The sequence below is a fragment of the Centrocercus urophasianus genome, unplaced genomic scaffold (genome assembly GCF_019232065.1).
Source record: "Centrocercus urophasianus isolate 14NV4802_14NV808 unplaced genomic scaffold, USGS_Curo_1.0 seq_34, whole genome shotgun sequence".
In the NCBI taxonomy this organism is placed as follows: Eukaryota; Metazoa; Chordata; class Aves; order Galliformes; family Phasianidae; genus Centrocercus; species Centrocercus urophasianus.
Genome location: NW_024884911.1, coordinates 7031429 through 7055184, shown reverse-complemented (window position 1 = coordinate 7055184; position 23756 = coordinate 7031429). Strand labels below are relative to the sequence as shown.

The following is a 23756-nucleotide window of genomic DNA, read 5'->3' as shown; positions in this document are numbered from 1 at the left end:
GGGCCCGGCCCCCTCCAGGCCGACCAGGTTGAGGTAGGAATCCCCGGCGCCCAGCGCCGATGGCGAGCGGGGAGCCACGGGACTGCCCAGGACGCTGGCGGGGGTGGAGGTGGAGGGCAGGGCGAAGTCCAGGCTGTAGTGGTTCTTGAGGTTGAGCGACAGCGACTGCGCCAGGGACAGGTTCTGCAGCGAACGGTCAACTGCGGGCGCACAGAGACGAGGGGCGGTGAGGAGCCGCGGGCGGCCCCGGGGCTGCCGGTGCCCGGTGCCCGCTCCCCGCGCTCGCTCACCCGGCTGCCGCCGCTGCGCCCGGCTCTCCAGCGCCTTCAGCTGCCGCACCAGCAGCGAGACGTGCTGCAGCAGGTCGCGGTTGGTCAGCAGCAGCTGTCGCACCCGGGCCTGCGCCTCGATGCGCGCCGCCGTCTCTGCCGCCAGCTGGTCCTTCAGCAGCTGCACCTGCGGGCGGGACGGGGCTGCGGGGCCGGCGCCGCCGGAGCCTCCCCCGGTGCCCCAGGAGCCTTCCCCTGTTCCCCCGGTTCTCCCCCGGCTCCCATGGAGCAGCCCCAGTTCTCCTCTGTCCCGCGGCGCTGCGCGGCGCTTTGGCGCCCCCTGGCGGCCGCGCGGCGCTCCGCCCGAGGCGGGGGATTGGGGCCGCGGGAGGGGCAGCGGTGGGTGGGGCGGCGTGTGAGGTGGGGCGGGAGGGGAGTTGGTCCCCACGCCACGACGGGAGTATCCCTGGTTTGTAGGGCCATCGCTGTGCAACACCCCTTTACCCAGGCTCTACAGGGAGAGGAACAGGGCTGGTGCTGCCCAAGGGAAGGTGGGATGTGTACCTGAGCCACTGCCACCTGTGTCTGCTGCTGCTGCTGGAGGAGCTGCTGCTGGAGCAGCTGGAGGCAGTGCTGGGAGGCCAGTGGGGTGATGGAGGCTGAAGAGCAGGGGCTGCCCGGGCTGAGCAGCTGCTGTGAGCCGGCCGGGTACAGGGAGCAGCTCTCGGAGTCCTGGCGCAGAGACAAAGACGTGGTGAGAAGACGGCTCAGCTCATGCTGGGGTTGTTCAGACAGTGGCTCCCCGGGTGTTTGATGGGGCCCCATGCAGTGACCCAGGGATCACAGCTGCCCCCACAGCCCCGGCACTGTATGAAGCCAGGTCAGCAGCGCATCTGCGTCTAAACGGAAAGGCACAGTGAAGCCCTGCCTCCTGAGCCAAGAAAATAAATCCAACTGAATGCATTTCATTGCAGCTGCTTGCAGACAGGCCCCGCAAGCAATACAATTGTGTAAAATGAAATAATGCCATTAAGGCAGCCAGGAAACACTCCCTCAAACAGCTCTGCAGAGCAGCTATTCATTACGGCGTGTCCACAGCCAGCACCAAGCACGCCCTTAGCCCCTTTGCAGCAGGGGCTGCCCCGAGAGATGTTGCTGGTGGGGGGAAGCAGTGAGCTGCGGCTGCTGCTGGAGCATGGCCAAGGACTGCTGCAGACTAGACTAGACACCTGCCTGCACAGCATGAAAATGCCCCTCAGCAGGGATGCTGCTTCCACTCCACCTGTTACCTGTCCAGCCACCTGTGTGGCATGGAGCAGGGTTCTGGTCAAGTGGTGCTGCTACAGGGTTGGGGACAGCCAGAGCAGGGCACCGGGAAATTGAGAGTTCTCCCTATAGCTGTGAGTAAAGGGACAGTAGTGGTGACCCCCCCTCCTGGCCCTTACCTGGCAGTTCTTGTCCTTGGAGCCTTGTCCAGGTTTCAGTGTGCTCAGCTCACCCCTGGCAATGGGCAGCTCTCCTGCTCCCCTCTCGGATACACAGATGCCATCAGAGTCAAGGCCAACCTCGTCCACATCTGTGATCTTGGAGCCCTTTATCTGGTGCACTTAAAATGAAATGGAAAAATGAAGCAAAGCCCCTCCACTGCAGGACCAAGGCTGCCAGCCAGAGCTCAGAGCATGGCTGACATGACAGCCTGGGGAGAATGGCCAAGGCTTGCTTTAGCCTCCATGGGGCTCAGGTTGGGAAGGTGCCGGATCAGCCAGGCCCCCAAGCCAACGGGACACGAAGATCTCACCATCGCTGCAGCTGTCCCATGAGGACACATCACTGCAGCCTCCCTCACCCCGACGCACTTCTGCTGCCGCCATTGCCCAGACCCCTCAGAATGTCACCTTCAGATGGCTGCTCCTCCGCCGACTTGTCGCTGGCACCGTCCGCCTGGCCGTCAGCGTTCTGCAGGGCGTGCTGCAGGCTCAGCTTGTGGCACACCTCGAAGGCCTGGCCCACCGTGCGCACCACACGCATGGCCTGGCTCTGCAGAGCACACGCACCGTCAGCCCTGCGCTGGGGTCTCAGGGCGGCCCCACCACCTCCCGGTGCCCCCCCAGGGCCTGGGCATGAGTGTGGAACACCCCACCTTCTTCTTGGATTTGAAGACGTTGCACCTGAAGGAGTTGTTGGCACCGTCCCTAGCGATGTAACTGAATATTTTCAGGTCTTGTGAGTCGTGAGACACATAGAAGATTCTGGGGGAGGGACAGGAGGAGTTAAACGTGTAAGAAGTAACAGAATTCATGGTCTCCTCTGCTTGCTAAGACCCAGGACAGAGTCCTGCTGGTTTGCCTACTGTTGACACCAAGCAGAGGGGCAGAGGATGCCTCGGGATGAAACTTCTCATCTCCAAAATACCCAGAGATCCCATAGCACATGCTATGGAAAGTCAGTGCTGTCCTACTGCATCCTGTACAAGCTATTCCCTTTGAGAAGTCACGCCTTAGCATCAGGCCCTTCTTTAGAGGCTCACAGCATCCAGCGAGCCACACGTTACAGGCAGACCAAGGAAGCCTGTGTGTCCTCTGCGTTTGAATCAGAGAGCAGTTTGGGTAGAAGGTGCCTCTGGAGGTCACTCAGCATGACCTCTGCTTGATGCACAGCCAGCTTCAAAGCCAGCTCAGTCAGTCTCTTCGCTGGCAGAAATGTATGGAAGATTCCCACCAGCAGTAATTTTGTGACCTCAATCATTTTTTTCATGGGGTTTGGAAAGCAAGCAGGATACATCTGATTCAAAGCGTCTGATCCAGATGAGTGATCCAGATCTGGGTGTGCAAAGCCCTGGCACATACCTGTACACGGGATCGTGCATCACCACCATCTTGCTCTCATCCCACGTCCACTCCTTTCGCTGCAAGCACATAGCAGAAGCACAATTACTGCCGATCACAGAGACCCAAACTCCACCACTCCCATGGGCAGGAGAAACGGAAAAAGGCACATCTGTCCCCTGCCAAGGGCAGGGCTATAGCCTGACTGCATTAGCAGTGGCTGTTCAGTCGGTATCTTGGATGGAAAAAGACTTCTTTGATCATTTATCATATCTGGTCATCTGATCATAGCCTCCAGGGCTGAAAGCTGTCCTAAAGATTAATTTATAGCATCAAATATGCAGAGGATTAACTCGTTTTGTGGGGCAGGGCTCTGAGTGAGAGCTTGAGGAGCGGGGGCAGCTGTGGGCTCTGCACAGTGTGAGCAGGCGTGGGGCTGCACAGCTGAGAAAGCCTGCTAGTTAACGAGGAAAAGAAACTGCATTTCCTGAAAGCTTTACATTTTTTGGTAGAAATCATCCTCCCACAGTGTAATTTCCTCACCTTTCTTCAGTGAGATTTTGTTATCATTTTTTATGTGTGTGTGTGGGTGAAAAATTGAGGCTTTTTCAGTTGAAAATTCTGGGTGTTTGTTAAAAAAAAAGCTGGTTTTGGTTAGCAGCCTGACTGTGCTGAGCAGTGATGCGACTCAGACAAGGCCAAAGCCAATGCCAGGGCTGGGCAGGAGGAGCCTCACCTTCTGCTTCTTGCGCAGGATCACCTTCACGCCATCCACAGACACAATGATGCTCACCTTCTTCTTCTTAATGTTCTTGGCTTTGAATTCATACTGATGGGAAGATAAGCACAGGTTAGAAGAGAGGTGGGACTGGGAGGGCAGCTGAAACTGCAGCCACTGTCTGTGCTCTACATGGAAATGTTCTTATGTTTAATAGCAGGGTGCTATTAAAGAGCACCTAATAGTGAGGGGCTTTGGATGCTGGTGCTGGAGCAGAACCCCCATCCCAGGTAACTGTGCAGGAAAAGGCTGGGGACTGTTAGTTCAGAGCCTGGAGGAATCTCCTGGCATGCTGGTACTGAAGCACCTTGCACGGTGCGGTGAGAACACGCAGCAGTGTCTGGCTCGGGAGGTGGCCCTGGCAGCACACGTCATGCAGTGATTTATGGCATCTCTGGTGCCCTTGTATTTCAGTGCTGCAGTGCATGGCGAATATAAAATCACTTCTGAATTGAGGGAGGGCCAGATGGGTGGCAGTAATGCAATTATGTCTGTCATGGACATAATCACATTAACCTCGGTGTGCCCAGTACCTCTGGAGAAAAACCCAGCTCCTTATCTGCAGGTGTCTGCAGACCAAACTCACCTCCGTTTGTGTTGAAAATTAAACTAATGGCTTTTAAATGCTGCTTCTGATGATAACTAAGAAGAATGGCAGAGCCCCTCTACTCTAAAGATGTGTATTTACTGTACTGATCCCTGCTGGCCCCACTTCAGGCACAATTTTCAGCTTCCAAACAGCACTTTGACACCCTGTGTTTTTTGCTATCCCTATCTGAAATCCAGCTTTCCTGGGCCAGATCGTCAGTTCACCCACACCAGCACACAGACCTGACAGTGCAGCTACAGCACGTGATCCCAGTCCGAGAGGCAGCGTGCAGACTGAAGCTCACCTACACTGTGTAATTAGACGCCTAATTAACAACCTTATCTCTTGATAAGAGTCAGAGGAGCCGCAGGCAGTGATTGAGACAGCAGGGGAGCCCAGGCAGCTCCTCTGGGAGCCCAATGCTGAAGGACAGAGTGTGGTGCTGTGGGTGCGTTACCCAGGATCTGCAGAGCAGAACATGGCTCTCCAATTCCCCAGCACCCTTTGTGAGCTACACTGGCCTTGCAGGCAGACAATGGGATGGCTATTCACATGCATCAGGCTTCTGATGGTATTAGACAGACCCCTGATTAAACCACAGCCTTTTGATCCCCCCATGAATTATTACTTGGAGTCAAGCTCTTTAAAAATCTATCTACAGCCCCACTGTGCGTGCAGCTGGAGCTAAATTTGCCATATACATATTTTATTTATAGGGAGGAGTGACAGTGATGGGCAAGGAGGTGGCAAGCAGGCAAGCAGCACGGTGCTCAGGCAGCCCGCATCCGTCCTGCAGCAGCTCCTCCAGCCCCTCACTGCACCCCCAGCTGCTCACCCCACGCAGCTCCACCAGCCCACGCTCAGCTCTGCCAGGCCGCTGCTCCTCAGCTGCTGGCACAAATGTCAATAAAACCCAGAGAGATTGTTCTGCCCACTAAAGAGCTATTTATCTTTCTTTGTACACAAATGGCTGGGAAAATACTAGCCGAGCTTTCCAAGAAAGAGAGAGTAATACAGCGTATTTTCCCCTTGTAGCAACAGGGGTGCAATTACATTCAAACAAGGCTCTTTACTCAGAGTCTTTAAGCGAAGTCCAAGTCTGGGTTTTGCAGAGATATTTTTTCTTTCTATGCTGGACAGAAAGCCAACAGCCGGGAGCAGCAGTGCATGGCCGGGCTGCCAGGAGCACAGAGGAACCTCCAGGAGGTACCACAGCACAGCCCGACTGCAGGGCAGCCCTGGAGGGCACCGCTGGCTGCCAAGCCCTCACCACCTCTGCATGGAGCAAGCAGATGGGATGCAGCTTCCGTCATCTAATGGCTGCCTTTCAAACAGGAGTCAGTATTCCAATAAAAGTGACTTACTGGACAAAAAGGCTGGTGAAGAAAAGCGATGCCAGGATAGCACAGTGTCTCCCAGCCGAGCTGTCCCAGGTGAGCATGCAGCTCCCAGCCCTCCTTACACTGCTGCCACAGAGCAAGGTCGGTTCCCTGCATGTATTTCCTACCTTTGAATTGCTTTGAACTTTTTTTTCCAAATTTGCAAACGCAGCAGTGTTCATCTCTGCTGCCTTCTGAGTTTCAGTAGTTATTCTCCTGCTGCTTGTGTAATCCTATGAGAAAAGCTTCTCTAGATGTTAAGAAATCTGAAGCTGCCGCTGTAAGTGGAGAATCAGCGGGCAAACCTGGCAGTTTTATTAGCTATGGAGACAAGAGGGGACATTTTATAAAAAAATGCAGGTCAAAAAAGGGCACTGGATCTCATTTAATTTAGCAACTTCATTAATTCTATTTCTGATGCATCTGACCTGGAATACTTTCTATTTTTGCTTTTAAATCCCTGTGTTCAAGTCTCTGCCTTTCATATGGTCCCACACACTGCTGGCATGTAATATTAACTCACCCAAGAGCTAGAGACTGTATGACTGGAAATGTTAATGGCACTGTGCAATGCATATTTCATCTGATAATTCCACCCAAGCAGAGATAAATTACACATGCAGTTACCAGCTTCCATCTGCTGATGAAAGAGATGGGCTAGTGCACATTTGAAATCATGCGCAGTTTCCAGCACTATGAACAACTTGTGTGAACAGTTTTTCACAGAAGCAATTCTTAATGTGATTAATTACTGAAGGTATCAGGGCCTTTGTTATGCAAGTGAGAACTGTCACAAAGCAGAGTTTGCAGGTCCTGGAGGTAGACTTTGTCCATGAAGTGCACTTCCTCATGAACACGGAGCAGAAGGAGCAGCCCTGAGGGAGCTGCAGGAGCCAGGGCCCTCCTGGAACCTGGGGCAGAGGCTCGCTGTGCTTCTGAAGCAGGAGAACCCCTGCTGGAAGTACTTTGTGCACTCAAAGGACGATGTCACAGGTCTGGTAATGGCCTGTTTCTTCCTGCAGCTGTACTTTCCTCAGCCAGCCCAGGCTGCTGTTCAGCCCCGCTCCCAGTGCAGCCCTGGCACTATGGGCAGAGGAACCTCTGCTCAGCTCTGCTCCCCTGCAGGAGGCTCTGTGGGATCCCTACCACTGCAGCAGGATCTTGGTTGGACCAGGACCCTGACCCCACCGTGCCAAGAGGCCTCTCCCCGTCCCATTGCAGCCTGATGCTGACTGAGTGCCATGCTAGGAATTCATCCCACGGCAAATCCAAGTATTTCAGGTTCAGGAATGTTATTACCACCAAATCAAACTGGCCCGAATGGCGTGGGTACAGGGTGTTATCTCAACTTCTGTTTGAATTATTGATGCTTGGAGGGCTGCTGCTTGGGAATGACGCCACCACCACCCCATGCGCTTTCCTCTCAGCAAGCGCAGATTACTGGTGCTTTGGATCTGACAAATGAGCCCTGTCAGTTCCCATACCCTTTGTGCCACTGGCTGTAGCTCAGCCTTAAGTCCCACCAGAGAGGCACTACATGCCCTGCTGCACACCTCTGCCAGGACACACACACAGGTCACCCTGAGCCCCGCAGGCTCTGTCTGGAAGCCGCTGTCTCCTGCCCTTCTCTTTGCTCCTCCTGGAAAGCCAGCACCACTGGAATCCTCCGTGGGGCCACGGGGCCGTGGCCGGTCTGAATGGGGCTGGGCATAGTCTGGGGCTGCGCACAGTAGCTGGGCAACACGCACACAAAGCCCGGCAGGAAGCGGCGCGGCCCAGAGCGCACCTCCTGCCCACTGGAAAAATAAGAATTTATGGTCCTTGGAAACATAAAACTGCCCAGGGGAAAGCAGAAACCAAGCAGGGAGTACAATAGGCAAGGAGAATGCTGGCAAAGTACCCAAAGTCCTTTTCTTCTCATTTAAATGAGCTCTTTTCCCCCAGCCCGCGCTCTGCAGGCACTGCAGGCCGTCCCCGCTGTGACCTGGGGCCGGGCGCTGCCAGAGCGCAGTAGCGGTGCTGACATCCCTGACCGCGGCCGGGGCTGCAGACTTGTGCCTGGCCTCAGCTTTGATCTGCGTCGGTAAGGAGAGCCCTGTGGCTTGGGCCAGCCCTGGGTGACTGATCTGTGCAGCTGCTATGTGCTGCCTGGAGCCACTGCGCCCGGCGTGGCAGTTCTGCTTAGGTGCAGGAGCTGGAGACAACTTGTCAAATATCTATGATGAAAGGATTTATGGGAAAAGCCAGTCTATGACTCTGTGTTTCCTCAACAGACCTCATCCAAGGTATGTGAAAGTGTTTCCTGGCCCTGGCTTAGCCCAGCAGGCAGGCAGTGGCCAAGATGGGAGCTGGGAGCAGAGATACAGGCAGGTTTTTGGAGGGCAGGGGATGGACTCCAGGACAAAGGGCCCCAGCACTTGGATCTAGCTGGAGGCCAGCCCTCCTCAGCCCCTCCCCACACCCCTCATTGCTGGGGCTCTCTTGGTGAGCTGTGCTACACCTCCAGCTCTTACTTTGACAACTTCACAGTGATACAAATGTCCACAGGCACAGGTTTACATTCATCTGAAGAAGAAAGCTAACAGCTGCTCTGCAACTTTCTGCTCTGACCACAGGTCACCTCATTGACCGTTAGGCTTCCTGTTTCACCTGGACACCACACACCAGTACCAGGATCCTGAGGGCAACAACAGGCCTTAATGGTCCTGACCAGCCCCACCTGCAGCCTCTATTCACACCCATACACAGGGTATGTAGGCTCCACTTCAGCTCAGCTCAGGGCCCTCAGCTCTCTCTGGAGCTCCAGTGTGGGTATGTTGGTCTCCAGGTGAGCTGTGGCCAGGCCTGGCTGTGGACCTGCTGATCCTGACTTCCCAGTGTGGCTTCAGCAGGCTGAACTATGCTGCAGATTGGAAAGGGGTGAGGGATGAAATTGCAAAAACCCTGCTTAAGCTAGCAAAGTATTTGCATTTGTGGAGTTTCCAGTTTGGCACTGTCAGTGCTGTATGGGTGGCTTTATGCTGCAGCTCTCTGCAACCAGGTGCATCCAAAGCTCTAGGCCAGCAGCAGAACGCTGTAGCTGTGTGCAGCTGGTTCCTGGCTTAGCTCATAAATGCAGCTCCTAAAGTACCCTCTTGAAAGTTGCCTGTATTTGGGAATGGATGTATGAACTTGGCCTGACTGCTCTGAATTCTGGCTTCGGCTTTGTTTCTGCTCTCTGCAGGGATTTAGGCATTTTCTATCTCTTTTTATGATACTTCTTAGGGGACTGAGGTTTCTGGAAGAAGCACCACCAGGAATGCTGGGCATACCCGGCCTGGCTGCCTTGTGCTAACTCCTATTTTGGCTTAAGAGACAATCCCTGAGGTGGTTCATAAGAGTGAAAACACAAGAGTGCTTGGGGTCTAGCAATAAACCGCCTCTAGGGTGCTGTACCACATGCTGCCCTCCTGCCAAAGTTTTGGAAGCTGCAGAGAAGCAATCTGTGGGACCAGGCTTTCTGGATGCTCTCTCCTGACAACAGCTTTCAGGCTCCAGTTGTATTAAAAGGAAGTGCCGTGTCATTGCTTCAGCTCGGGCAGCTTGTACAGCCTCTGCATCCCCTTGCAGACACCATCATCCCAGGACTCTGTCCCTCACCCTGGTGGAGTGAGGGTCCACTGAGAAAATGAGGTAAACAAGCACTGTTTGGAAATACTTGTTTTCAGGAAAGGAGCCGTATGGCTTAGCAAAATGTGTCTGACAATTTTCTGCTTTCATAAATATTCAAAACCAGCAGCACTGGGAGCTGACTAATCTGAAGGCTTTCCCTTGAACAGAGCTTTCCTTTCATCACGTCTTTTTCCAGACATAAATTCTGAGCCATAGCTTCTCCCTAGGATGGGCAGATGTTAACTGGAGTCCTAGCATGGGAAACTGAGGCAGGATGATTCATCAGGAGTTCACCTGGCAAGTCAAGGCAGAGCAGAGAGCTGAAATTGGGAGTTTCCAGCACCCGCTCATGGTAAGCATTATACATCCCCACTGCACAGCATGTGCAAACCTGTGGTCATCTGTGAGGCTGCAGACCCCACAGCCCACCCAGCAATTGTCAGAGCAGCAAGGACCCTGTCCCATGCTGCCATCTTTATCCATGCTGCCTTGGCTTTCTCAGGAACAAATTGTATCCCTAAGATATCTCCAACTGTTGGAGTTCCAGAGGGCCTTTGATGATAGCGTGATCTTTCCACGTATAGCAAAAGCAAAGAGTGTGGCCAGAGCTCAGCTGTTCCTCTAAGAAAGTCCAATGGATGTGGGTCAGTGCACCCAGGACTGAGAGCAGAGCTGTTGCAGAGGGTGGGAGCTGGTGGGGTACAGGCAATGGCTCTCACTGGGATTTTCCACCTCTGAAAACAGCCAAGCTGTTCTGGAACAAAGCTTCTTTGCCTGCTTCTTAGAAGAATGGCAGGATAAAAGCAGCCTTTTCATTGCTTCCTCCCTGTCAGAGATGCGATGTGCTGAGCCCCATCCTGAGGCACACAAGCAGCCACACAGCCCAGTGCAAGGTGACATCATCTGGCCTTTGGTGCCTCTCTGACAAAAGCACCATTGTGTGACTGTCACTTCCAGGAGCCTCCCGCTGTCCCCAGGTTTAATAGGGAGCTTTCCCACACACAGCTATTCTGCCCTTGTCTTGCCAGCTCCAGTTCATAGAGAGGCTGTGTCCCTCCCTACCTCAATTCATTTACGGGAGAAAACAAATTACCTTTTCTGTCTGCAGTGCTACCCATCTGCAAAGGGGCTGGCAGCTGGAGGGAGTGCTGTGTGGCAGTCAGACTCATCTGCTGGCAGTGATTTGCATGGGTGAACACCACAACAGCCCTGCAATCCACCTGTACCCTGGTGTGAGGCCCTGGTGCCTGCAATGCGCAAATGTTTCTGTTACTGTGCCATGCTGTCCTTCAGCAGCTGATTGGAGCATCAGCTCTTCCCTGTCTTGAGTGATTAATTGGTTTCAGTAATGAAGTAGTGTCTTAGGACTCTACCCCCAAGGACTCTCATGTACCAAGCACTGAGTGTACGTGAACGTGGCTCTTATCCCAAAGCTGCTGAGCTACTACAGGCAAAAAGTGCTAATTTCATCAGAAGCAGGTCATGTTCACCTGAAATAACCCTTAGAAGTGAAATTGCAATTATACACTGGGACACCTTCAAGTAATTCTGTATTTCCCTATAAACAACAATGTTGAGACCCTGGCAAAGAAGGTCTCCTGTTCTCTTACATGCAGTGTTTCATATCCTGGTTGCCCTCTAATCTGGTGCACAGGACAAGAGGAAAGTTAGAGACTGAATTCTGCCCAGGCGAAGGCAGCTGGAGGGGTTGGGCTGAGAGCTGCACTGTGCTACAATGTGAGCTACAATGTGCTACAATGTTGTTAGTGTGCTACAATGTGCCACAATGGAGAGGAAGCATCCGTGCTCCTGAGGCTCAGTGCAAGGCAGGTGTCACATACGGCAGGCAGAGAACAGAAGGCCTGTGTGCTCCAAGTGATCAGTAAGTCAGCCCCTTGTTCCCAGGAGGGCCAGGTATCCATCCTTTCAGCCTCTGTGACTTCTGCATGCTGGGCAGAGATGACACGCTGCTTGTGTCTGTCTGGCATATTCTTATCCAAGGGAGGAGGAGGAACCTAGTTTACTGTTGAGAAAATCTGGAGAAGCTACATCTGCTTGGCCACCACCCTCTTTTGGCAAATAGTGCAGGGAGGGACCATCTCCTGGCTTCTAACGTGCTATGCACTATGCACATTTTAGGTGCTGTCATCCTGCCCTGTGTCTCATGGTTTCTGCTAGCACACTAGTGGAGGATTTAGCATTTTCTTTGTGTATCTGCAGCAGATGTAGGAAGCTGGACTTGGCATCTCTAGCTTTGAGCAAGGAGAATTCAAGCTAGAATGAGGACATGACCTCCATTTGCATTCAGAAAAAACACTTGATTACAAACTAGACCAGAATGAGAATGTGAGGGATGCTGAGCTGCTTAATGTGCTGCTTGGTGCAGACCAGGTTTCATGCCTCATTTGCTAGGTGCAATCAGGCTTCGTTCTCTTTCACTGCAGAAAGCCCTTTGCTAGCTCAAGCCCTGGGTGCAGATGAACTGTTCCATTTCTCAGTGCCAGCTACTTTCATGAACAGCCTTGCCATGTCCTGGTCTGAGAGTCAGGGACTGAAATAATCTGCTTTATTCCCACACAAGGAGCCTTTCCTGTGTGGCTGTTAATACTATCAATCTCCAACAGTTCCACTCGAGGAAACACTTCTCACAGAAAGCCCAGAGCCTCCAAGCACTGCACAAGTCTGCATCTGTGAGCACCAGCAGTGCAGCAGCTCCACCCAGAACAGCCCATTGAGCTTGGAGGCTGCCAGCTGCTGCAGGGCCACAGAGGCCATGCCTGTAGGGTCTGTTTGCAAAGGCAGCGAGCAGTGCTCCCAGCTGAGCAGCCTGCCTCCTTAGAAAAGCCAGCAGGCAGGGCTGCTGCCCAGATGTGGGTTGTTAGGGATATTCTGGAGCACGCCATTCCAGTTGACTTGAGAAGGATTTAAAATTGCCAACAGACTGTAGTGAACCTTCTCTGTGGAAGAGAAGATCTCTGATTTCTTAATATGTCCACAAAATTATATTCTTCCATTTGGAAACAAGACTCTTACTAGATGAGAGGAAAAACTCAATGCTAATTGTGTCATTTCCAAAACTCAAGAATATTAAGCTGCTCAAGGACTCTTTTAGCCTCAGGGGAGCTAATGGGGTTAGTGAATCATGATGAGAAGCACAGCACTAGTTCAGATAGCTTCTGCTGCACTGGGCAAAGTGGGCAGAGCTCAGGGCAGCACGTGGGAAAGGCTGGACCTGGCAGCATTCCCTGCTCCAGCTTCACCTGCCCTGGGCTTGAACACAGGGAAGCAAGAGAACAGGAGATCAGCATTGCCTCAGGCAAAAACGTGGATAGAATCCAATGTTTCAGGTCTGGAGGTTTAGGACTCATAATCATTAACTGCAGGAAGCTGCAGCAGAACCAAAGCAGCCCACGCTGCCCTGGGGTCTCTGAACCTCAGTGCTTTGTGTCCTGCAGCAGGTACAGGACAGAGCTGCCCTACTCAAAGCAAATGCCCCGATGCCATGTTTCCTGCTCGCTGCAGGGGAGAGGGCAGGTGTGTTTATGGAGTCTCTCTGATCCCTCAGGAATGGCTGTGTGAAAGCCCTTAAAGGAATTAGCAGTGACGGAAGGCTGGAGGAAGGGGGAAGTGATTCAGGTGTCCTGAAAATAGTCTAGCAATTGCCAGTTAGTCCATATAACCCATCTGGCCATGGAAACACCATTTAGAGAATGTCTTCCTGCTCCCTCATCAAAGTATCCCGCCACCCAGGGATTCATTTGAGATTTTTATTCTGTAGATTTATCATTCAGTTATTTGGTGAAAACATGAAGTAGCTTGTTACCAGTACTGTGCTCAACAGCACAGATTCTGTTTGCCTTCAGGATGCATTTAGTATAGAGCTAAAGCAGAATGAAGGAAACAAACACATAACCAATCAAGCTCTTGTTAGCAAATCTTATTCTGCTAGGCTTAGTTTTGCTTTGTATGGTGCCCCAGGACAGTGATCCATGCAGTACAGGGGGCTTTTATGCTAGGCAAGAATCAGAACAGTGTGTACAAAGGAGCATCTATGAATGCACCCATCCTTGTGGCATTAGGTACAGCCATTCTCCCACACAGACACTCAACCTTAGAACCAGAAAGGCTGACAGTGTACACCCCTAAATGCATGAGCAGAGCCTCCCTGCCCTCCCAGCACTATGGAGGCACTCCATGCTGTACTCAGCCCCAGTCTGTGTGCCCTTGTCCACGCAGCTGTCACTCAGACTAGGGCTCCTCCTCATTAACAAGCTAATCCAATCTGCTTGCTACTCTCTGGTTGCCATCTCAATTACAATTTTTCAGACACCAATAACGAAGCAGCTTTGAGCCAAGGCTGATTGCACTACAGCAGCATGTAATTTGAAAGCCATTACATTTCATCTCTGTAACACTCTAGAAGCAGTAATACAGCTGCTGAAAAAGCAACTTTATTTCAAACCAGATAAAAGCTTTGCAGAGATCTCATATGCTGATATTTGAGCTAGCGAATTCAAAAGCTTTTGTGAAATAACGATAATAGAGCCACTTTATTTTACACTTAAGATACCTGCCTCAATGCCAAGATCTAGCATCAGACAGTCTTGTTCTGTTTGGTGCTAACATTTTAATTTAGCTTTTCTCCAGCAGCTGATTTCGTTAGCCTTGAACTAAGCACCAACCCGTTATGACTCGTATGCAAAACAACAGGAATGTGCCTCGCTCGTCCCACCCCTCATGGAGGAGCCCCAGGTTTCAGCACTCTCAACAAGGCACTCAGAGGTGACTTGCCTGGAGATGGCACGTTTCACTGACTGATCCCCCCACCCATCTGTTATCAATCCTATCGGTGTGCTCTCTGAGCAGAGATGGGAGCTGAAGCAGCGACAATCACCGGTCCCTGCTGGAAAACCAGGTCATGATGTGAGGCCAGAGAAGGAGCTCTGAGATGTCCTCCATTCCATCAGCACAGTCACATCTAACCCTGTTCAACAGCTCAGCGATGGCAGAAAACAACTAACTGCTGTCCTGTGGCAAGAAGGCCAGAGATGGGGTGGGTTGCAGACAAGCAGGGGCCAGGCTCTCTCCAAAAGGAGTTTGTTCCTCTCCTCTCACAACAAGTGGAGCACAGCCAGCTCCCCACCACAGCCATGCAGTGCTGCTTAGGAACAGCGTGTGCTGCCATGGCAAAAAGAGCTCAGCAGGAGCTTCTTCCCTTTGTGCTATGGCAGTGCAAGCAGCAGAAATCAGAATAAGCTCAGGTTAGGCCACGATGCGGCAGACTGAATTCCTCCAGGAAAGCAGCTGCTACATTTTTAAAGCCAGTGCTTCAGCTTATGAAAATTAAATGCTCCATACAGCTAGTAAAGCGGCATATATATGAGATGTGCTTGAGCCTGTCAAGGTGACCACAGGCTGGAGGCTACACAGAGAGGCTGAGCAAAGCTCCCCAGACCCTCATGAAGCTGCTGGGCCTCTGCTGCCCTGCTGGTGGGGCTGGGCAGCCATAAGAGCCCCTGTGTTCCCCGGGCCTCCCTCAGAGCCCACTCTATGCTCCAGGCTCTGCTCATGCTGCACAAAATAGAAGAAAACAAACTAATGAAGCATTAGGGTTAAACTCAGCTGCAATTAATGCTTAATTACCACCCTGAAAACACTTGCTCTACTTTGCCAGGGCCTAGAAAGATAAAACCAATTAGCTTAATCTTGTGTGATAGAAACCTTAAACTGCCTCTGATGACTTCTGGGAAGGAATCCCGGGAGTACCTGGAGGAGACCTGGAGCTGAGGTAGGTAATGGGCATAGCCCTGTACTGGGTGTACGGGAACCTTATGCTGTGCACTACATCATCTGCTTTCTATGCCATCTAAATAGAGCAGGTATCAGGTAGTGGTACAGACAAAGCTGTGTGGGCTGTTGAATAGAGAGACAGAGGTTCCTGAAGGTATAGAGAGTAGGCAGAGGACAAAAGCTGCCTGTGGTCTCCTGTAAATCTCTTTCTAAATGAAGTCTCTGGTGTTTCTCCAGCTAAGCTTTTGGTGTAGACGTGCAGCCTCTGGTGAGGTCTGGCTATAGCCTGATCACGTCCTGCCTCTGCTATGGAGAACTGCCAAAGCTCACGCCAGGCTTTGTGCAAAAGTAATGAGAGCAGGTTTGTAAGTGTCACTGGGCGAGGACACCTAAAACCTCTGCTCTCCTCCTCTGAAGGCTATAGGATTCATCTGCTTTGGATGCAGTCCTTGCAAGGTTCTCCAGAGAAGGGAAGGGTGTGCTAGAAAAAGATCTCTTAGAGCATACTTTGGTATAGAATATGCTGTCCTTTTTTTTTTTTTTTTTTTCAATGGGGAGAAGGAGGAAGAGAAGTGCATGGGCTTAGGGGAGGCCTACCTGAAGTACTCCTCCCACCTTTCTGTAAGGCCTGATGCCTGCCTTTACGTTTGTCGATGTGTTGATTGGACCCGTGGTCACAGCATGGCACCACCTTCTACAGGACAGTTCATCAGTGAATATCACTGTGTGATGACAGTATTTACGTAAAGGTTTGTGTGAACTGAGGTGGCCCTGCTCTCCTGACAGTTCTCCTAAAGCACCTACTGCATGGGACTTGGCTACCAACCTAAGCATGGAGCACTTCCCTGAGCCACAGCATTAGCTGTGTCCTTAGCTGGCTTAGGCTGTGCTGCCTGTTTGGAGCAAACCATGAGATGCTTGTGTTTCACACTCTTGAGTGTGTAAGAACTATCACCCATTTTTCCTGCATACTCATATTGTAAATGAAAGGAGGGTGTATGGCATTCTGAGAATTAATGGCCAGTTTGAAGACTGCTGAAATAATTTAAGACATTGGCATCGTTTTCTTTCAGGGCCCAGGGCTGTCATTAGCTGAGCACTTGGATGCTCTTCCAAAGAGGCTGAAAAGAAAAGCCCTCCAGGAACTGCAGCAGAGAATGACTCCCATCCAAAACCAACAGATCCTGGCAAGCAGCTACATAGGTCTATAGCAGGGCAAGCATTCCACCACTGCATGGGAGGACTCTTACATGTGAGCCTGTGCTTCAGCTGCAGCAGAGCCAACCATTTAATTATAATGGGAGAGGCTGCAGGGATTAACCAAGAAAGCTGAGCTGACCGCTGTAAGTTCAGCTTCTAACACAGGCAGAGAAATCTGTGCAGCAGCAATCCTGGCTAACTTCTCTTCTGCAATAAGAAGTGAGTTTTCCTAGGGAAACTGAAGGAATTGTGCTCTAAAAGAATACCACTGTCAGGTCAGTCAGACATCTCTACCTCTGGAGTCCCACCACTCAGGGATGAATTAAGCTGAGATGGCTGAAGTAGTCACCCTGCCCTCCACCACCTGTCTGCTTGGTTCCTCCTTTTCTGTAGCAAGAGCAGACAAATGACACCTCTATTTGCTCCCAAACCACTGCAGTTCACAGCCCGGCATGGCTCTCATTGTGAGCTGCCCAATGACGTCCACCCAGCCCTCAGACTGGGAGCTGCAGCAGTGCAGCAGAGGCAGATCTCTGCTCCTTTGCTTTACCAGAGTCTGAAGGACTCTTAACTTCCACTCATCTGGATATAAACTGATGTCATGTCATGCTTCAGCTCCTGGCTGATATTTGGCCAGTTGATATGATTTACTGTGTGGGTTGGACTGAACTTTCTCACTAGAATACTGTCATGGCAAAATGCTGAGTCTATATTTAAGAGCACGAGAGCAGTAAGAAGAATTAGGATGAGGGTGAGACTGGAGTGAGAACCTGGTTCTTGTGCCAAGAACTCAGGCCTTTCAGATGTGTCCTGTGCTAAGATTTATAAATGTTTCCATTGGCATACTAGACACTGGGGTAGGCTTCTCAATTACATTAAGCCTAAGAAATATGGCAGTTAACAGAAGAAATGAGATTCCTGCCTCCTGTTTGTTCATCCTAGTGCTTGGATGGGCCCAGCACCAGTAGCCCGTTCCCTTATGAAATGATTAAAATGAATAAGCAGCTCGACGTCTGGCTGTTTTTATAGTGTTAATTCCTGCTCAGGTCTCAGACAGGCCTTCCAGACAGCCCTGAAATTTCTAGGCTTTGTAAAATCCTAAGTGCAAATTCCAGAGAAGCTGACTCTCTGCTTTGGAGGTAATTAAGTGGAGTGACTGGGGCACTGCTGGTAGCCTGGTGTCTGTGGACACCTCTCCTGAAGGCTCTTTGGACCGTTCAGATAGCAGCACTTCACTGGTGCTGCTGCAGGCAGATTCCAGCTGGCCTTCTTCAGGCAGTGTTAGTGCTGGGAGCTGGGGAAAGCATGCAGGAGATGTTGCAGTGTTAGCCTTCCACATAAAGCCATTCTTTCCACAGTCTCGCAGAGCAAGATTTTGTGTGTGTTCTACAGAGCTCATCCCTACCCTGAGGCCATGCCCAGAAGCATTGTTAGTGAAGCTTTCCTGGCACTGTTGTTCCAATGTTGCCAGTGCTCCAAATCTCCAAACTTCAGTGAGAGCCTTCACCTGGCTAAGGGAGGAACTCGCTCATTTAGTTCCCATCTAATAGGCAGCCAGGAGCAGAGCATCCAGGGAGAAGGTGACCCTGCTGAATCATGGAGCTATCTGGACCATCAAGAACTTCATGTTCTTTCCATTAGCTGCCATTTGAGTTCTGCAGGAAGAAAAGTCTTGTGTTGTAGATAAGTTCCTTAGAGTGCTGAGAAAGCTCAAAGATCTGCAGATGAATCCGCTGCAGCAGGAAGCCGGTGCTGGCATCCTGGCTTTGAATACAGGAGCCCCAGCGGGTGCTGCCAGGCACCGGCCCTGTGTGGCATGGGCCAGCAGCAGCAGGTGTGGATGCTGCTCAGGATGCTGCCCACGAGCCATGAGCACCTGGCTGTGCTGTGCAGGGAGCTGGGCTCTCACAGCCACCACCTGGAACCTGATCTGCCTGTCAGAGCACAGTGCGCTCATTCAAGTGGCAAGCTAATTTCATCACCTCCCCTGTCAGGGCAAGAGGAGGTAGAGATTAATTTGAACTCAAAGGATCATAAAATAACATGGCAGCAGTATGCAACTAATAATCCACGGGAGGAATTGCAAATGTGAAGTTGTCTTGCTCTACATAATGGGGAGCTATGACCAGCAACTTCTCTGCTCCACCTCTTGCATTTGCATTTCCTCCAGTGGGAGCACAGAATGTGATAAGACCAGTCCCGAGGTCTGCAAGAGAATCCCACCTTGGCTCCCTGGCATAATTCATGTGCAGCTGGCAAAAGAGCCCAGCACAAAACCCAGGACAGTAAGGAGCAGCCAAGGAGTGCACTTCTCAAGTACAGCTGCTACTTTTTTCACCCTCTGTCTCATCTCACTCACAGCACAGCTCAGTCAGTGCTAAGTCCCTCTTGTTTTTTCCCTGAGGCAAAAACCTTTAATCACAGACTGCAGACCAGCGTGAGAGGCAGGAGAGGAAGGCAGCTGCAGAGCCTGTATTAGTTTACTATTGAGCAACTAGAGCAACCAGCTCTGTCAAAGGCTGGGAAAAACGCAGGGCTGGGACTCCTCATCCTCCTCCCTGCTCCCTTTTGGAGCCTGGGCCGCCCTGTGCCCAGCTGGCTGCCAGCTCTGCCTGCTCCCATGTCACAGGGCACATAGGGCAGCAGAGGAAATGTTGTGCTAGGGCCTGTACTGTGCCTCTTTTCTCTTCTGTTCCAATAGAGAATTCCAATTGAACACTGGAGCGCACAAAGGATGAAAGCTTCAGCAGAACATGCCCTTGCCAATGCTTGGCAGAGCTGTGGCACCCTTCTAGCTCTTGCAGTGCAAACAGGCACTGCCGCCTACAATAGGATGGTAGCAAAACACTAGTTTCCACCAATAGCTTCTTCCAGTGTTTCCTCCCAGTTACAACTGGTGCTGCTGAAGAGTCCATGGGAAAAAACTCCAGTAAAGACCAGGCCTCTGCATGCAAATGATGCTACATAAATAACCCCCATCTTCCCTCCGCTCCTAAGTTGTGTACTCTGTGCACTAGAATTCCCTTCAAAGACCTCCCAGTTCATTCTTTATGCTCTAATTAAGGATCAGTGCCAATTAAGTATCTTCAATAGAGGAGCATCTTCCGCTCAGCAGCCAGGAAGTGTCTGAATGAGATCCTGCTGTACAATGTGCACATGAAAAGGGAAGCCCTCCCTTCTTGGAAAGGGCTTCCAAGATTAAAAATCCAGTATAGAATACAAGATGCCTGCTTTAAAAATATTTTGTGATGAGATTAATTGAGGGCACACATGAATGCAGAGTGGTTTGTCACGTGCCTTGTACATGCTTGTATAGCACCCGAGTGTGCTACCGCATTGCCAAGGCGCTGAGCTGCACCCTGTGCCATCCAGGCAACAGCAGGTGTGAAAAGAGAGTGTAACGTTGTTTGGAAACTGGTATTATAACAATGTCTGGTTTTTCTTGCAAGGGTTAAAGATACTAAGAAGCCACTTTTCGGATGAAAACTTAGTGCTATTTACATCAGTATCTGCACTGCTCCAGTAGTCCACACCTTTGCTTCCTGTTGTTGCTCACCTGCTCTGTAAATAACCAGGCAGCTCAGATTACTGCCACGCTGCTCTGAGTGAGAGCTGTGCTGACGGTCTGAGCAGGCACAGGCAGGGGAAAGGCATTTCTGAGCCTGGCTAAAGATGAATGCATCAGTTCCCCAGCCACTTGCAGGCTACATTTAAAAAGCGCTTTCTAAATGAAAATTAGATGGTTAAACACTGTGGGGGGAAGGGCAGGGAATGGGATAATCCCTTCAAAGCTTTAAATGGAAGATTTGCAGACCTGCCTCAGCTGATGTGAGACACATGAACAACCTCTGATTTAAGACGTATGTAAAACTCCAGCCAGGCAAACAGCAGCACGGCCTTTTGGGGCACGCCATGTGAAGTGGTTGTGTGTGCAGCAGATGTAGCCACACTACCAATCGCTGCTGAATCTGGTGACCGCTCACGGGCTGCTCTGAAGAATAAAGGAGTAGAGGAGGAAGAAAGCAGACTTGATGAGAAACAGGAACTGCAAAACTGCATTGGAGAATGGGGAAAAAGCAACAAATTATTCTGTAAGCAGCAGAATCCGCTGTCTTGCCTAATGGGATTTACATCCATAACATCTGCCAGGCCACTGATGCTTCAGTATATAATAACAAAAAGTATCTAGAACTGGCAGTGAATTGGAGTGCTTTTGTGGAGCAGATTGTGTACAAGTCCATTTTTGTACAAAGACTGGGCAAAATAAGTCTGAGGTTCGAGGAGCAACCCCACAGGTGCTCGGCAGAGGCTGGTGTCTGTGTCTGGGCTTTGCCACCAGCGATCCATCTGCAAAGCACCGGGGGCAGGTCTGTCCTGATATGCCTTAGGAGTCCCTAGGGAGGCACTACAGTGCTGACTGCTGAGATCTGAGCTGCACAGAGGAAGGGGGAGGTGGAGGGAAATGCAGAGCAGCGCACTGCAACCATATCACTCCAGTGAGTGTAACCTTTATTCTAGGTGAGGGTCAGTGCTTTTGGACTTACCCGAATCCGTCTCATGGCTGCCACAATCTCCACGCGGCTGCTGGGCCTGGGAACGTCCAAGCTACCAATGTACTGAAAGACAGAAGGTGAGATGTCTGTAAAGTAATGCACGAGTTAATGGTGTAAGCTTCTTCAAAACAAACAGCATCTGTTGTTTGACGAGTCCCTGCTCAGTGAGAGTCTTTTGGCACCGGACTTGGTAGGAATACCTGTTGTGGATAATGTTACCAAAGTCAGGAGTGTCACAGGGCTCCTGAATCTGGGGCTTACCCCACTCAGGTTCTGGGTGTGCCTCTGCTTGTGCTCTGCAGGGCAATATCTGCTGCTGATCAAGCCACAGTTCTGTGGGTCTGAAAATGGGACCATGCATCCTTTGTCACTCCTCCCCAATCCGTTTTTGAGAAGCTCTGAGCTGCACACACACATGAGCTGTCAGGACACACAATGCAGGCAGCAGCACCCCTTGCTCTGGGGCTGAAAGGTGAGACAGGAGGTGGCCATGTGTCTCCAGCACCTTTCTGCTGCCAGCTGCCTGCTCCCTTGTGCTGTGCCAATGTGCTGTGCTGCCACATGGATTGCTAGGGGAGTCCTGCATGCAGGCAGCATCCTGCTGCTGCCCTTCTTCCTCCTGGAGAGGAAGAGCCCTGCAAACATTCAGTGCAGTAACGTACACATGAACAGAGCCCACATTGCTATGGGGCTGCTCTTGGGAGACCACCACTGTTACTGACAGTTCTATTTTCATTTCTCTGCTGTAACGTTTGTGGCTTGCAATGGGTTTTCACCTGAAAACTTTTGCATAGCAGAGATGAGATTTTCAGAGATGAGTTCTCCTGGCTCAGTATTTATTGCTCTGTTATCTGCCTTGAAACAAACACCGCAGGCAATCTGAAAGGTCATCCGTTTCTTCTGATGCTTTTGCAAAATAGCGTTTTTAAGAGCAGCCGCTTCAGCCGTGTCCTTTGGTAAACCACAGGAGATCCAAACCGCAGCAGCCAGAGCTGGAGGGCAGCGGAGAGGGAGAGCAGCCAGAGCCCACTGTGCTGCACCCGCTCGGTCCACAAGCAGCAGCTCTGCACGGCCGCACACCCCGCACCTTCTGCCCACCAGCCGTGTTGCGCTCAGAGCTGCCCGGTGAGCAGCCCTGGCAGAGCAGCACTGAGCGGGCAGTTGCTAAGGCGATGTGCGCCCATCCCAGCCCTGCACACTCAGAATAGCTCCGGTGCCTGAAGCTGTCAGTCTGGAGGCGCCCGTTTCGCTCAGTTAAAGGCGCAGCCCGCTCACGCTCTAGGAAGCAAAACAAGGATTTTTCTTCTCAGTGTGGTGTGTGGCACAGCAAGTGTTAATTTAAATTAAAAGAAGCCGAAGATTAATTGTCTTTCTCTGCTAAGGTAGAGGGGCTTTTAAAGTATGTGATCACCTGTCCAGATCCATCCTATATCCTGTTTAAGCCTTACAGCTCTTTTATCAGGAAAACTAAAATACACAAAATCCATATTTCAAAGCTTTTATTTGAATATATTTCCCTTCTTTCAGCTCAGCAGACATGGATTCCATTCCTTGTCAGTGTTGGCCACCTGCACAGAGGGGCAGCAAACCCCAGAGCTGCTCCAGCAAATGCAGCTCTTTGTGCCAGGGCTCGGGCGTGCGCTGCCTGCACAGTGCCAGCCCTGCTGAAGTTGCTCACTCGGTGGTGGTGCAACGCCAAAACACCTTGAATGATCGGCATGAACTTTCTGACAGCGTCCCTATTTCTGAACCCCCACACCGTGCGTGTAAGTGCAGACCTCCCGGCCACGCTTTTCACACAGGGAACAAACAGCTCGGATGCCCGCTGGGTTCTGCCGATGGCACCGGAACCGGGATGGGTCCCTGCCCGGGGGTCTGCCCCGATCGGTTCTCAAAGGAGGCACGCGAGGAAGCGTTAGACACCTTAGAAAAGATTAGCAGGAAGAAAGGAATGACCTGTTTGATTGCGACCTTAGGCGTGAAGCTCTCGCGGCTGCCTGGCGCTTACCCCTAGGCCCGGCGCTCGGCTGCAGGCTGGCTGCGCTCGGGCGCTGCGCCGGCGGGGCGTACGGCGAGCCCGGCAGTGGCGGCCGCGGGGCGATCGCCGCGTTCCCGTGAGCAGCGGAGCGGGGCACGCGCGCGGGCTTCGGGGTCGCGGCTCCGGCGGACGGGGCGCCCGCACCGCACGGCGCCCAATCGGGGCCGCCGCCGGGATGCCGCGCCGCCGCCCCGGGCCAGGGAAGGCGGGGAGCGGGGCCGGGCCGCGGCTCACCTTGGCCTGGAAGTGGATGCCGTGCTGGAAGGCCTCCTCGTTGTGCAGCGGGACGCGCGAGTCGCAGCCATCGTCCACCAGGTTGTACCGGTTCTTCACCGGCATCGCGGCGGCGGGCGGGCGCCTTCAGGCCGCGGCGGTGCGGGACATCTTCCCGGGCATCGCCCGGCCCCGCAGCCCCCGCCCGGCCGGAGCCCCCCAGCGGCCGGGGCGCGGGGCTGGCGCAGCCCGAGCCCGGCCGCGTTTTGAATGAGCGTCCGCGGGAGCCGAGCGGGGCCCCGGCCCTCGCCGCCGCGCCATTGGCCCGAAGTTCCCTCATGTGATGCGGGGGGCGGCCGCCAGCCTCGGCCCCGGCCCGCCCCGCCCCGGGCAGAGCCCCGCCGGGAGCCGCGGCCGGAGGGCTGCGGGGCGCTCCGTGCCGTGCGGGAGCTGCGGGGCTTCGGGACGCGC

General features: G+C 52.3%; 1 protein-coding gene across 1 annotated transcript; it reads right to left on the bottom strand.

Annotated features, from left to right (window-relative positions):
- Positions 1-45: 45 nt before the first annotated feature.
- On the bottom strand, positions 46-23411 carry LOC122166931 (carboxyl-terminal PDZ ligand of neuronal nitric oxide synthase protein-like; the record flags this gene model as incomplete). The annotated part of the gene is made up of 10 exons (XM_042831071.1): positions 23307-23411; positions 21026-21097; positions 3831-3923; positions 3116-3174; positions 2410-2518; positions 2165-2306; positions 1715-1875; positions 834-1001; positions 291-456; positions 46-200 (listed from the first exon to the last, which is right to left on the bottom strand). Coding segments are annotated over exons 1-10 (1230 nt in total), but the record flags the coding sequence as incomplete, so codon positions are not given.
- Positions 23412-23756: the final 345 nt, after the last annotated feature.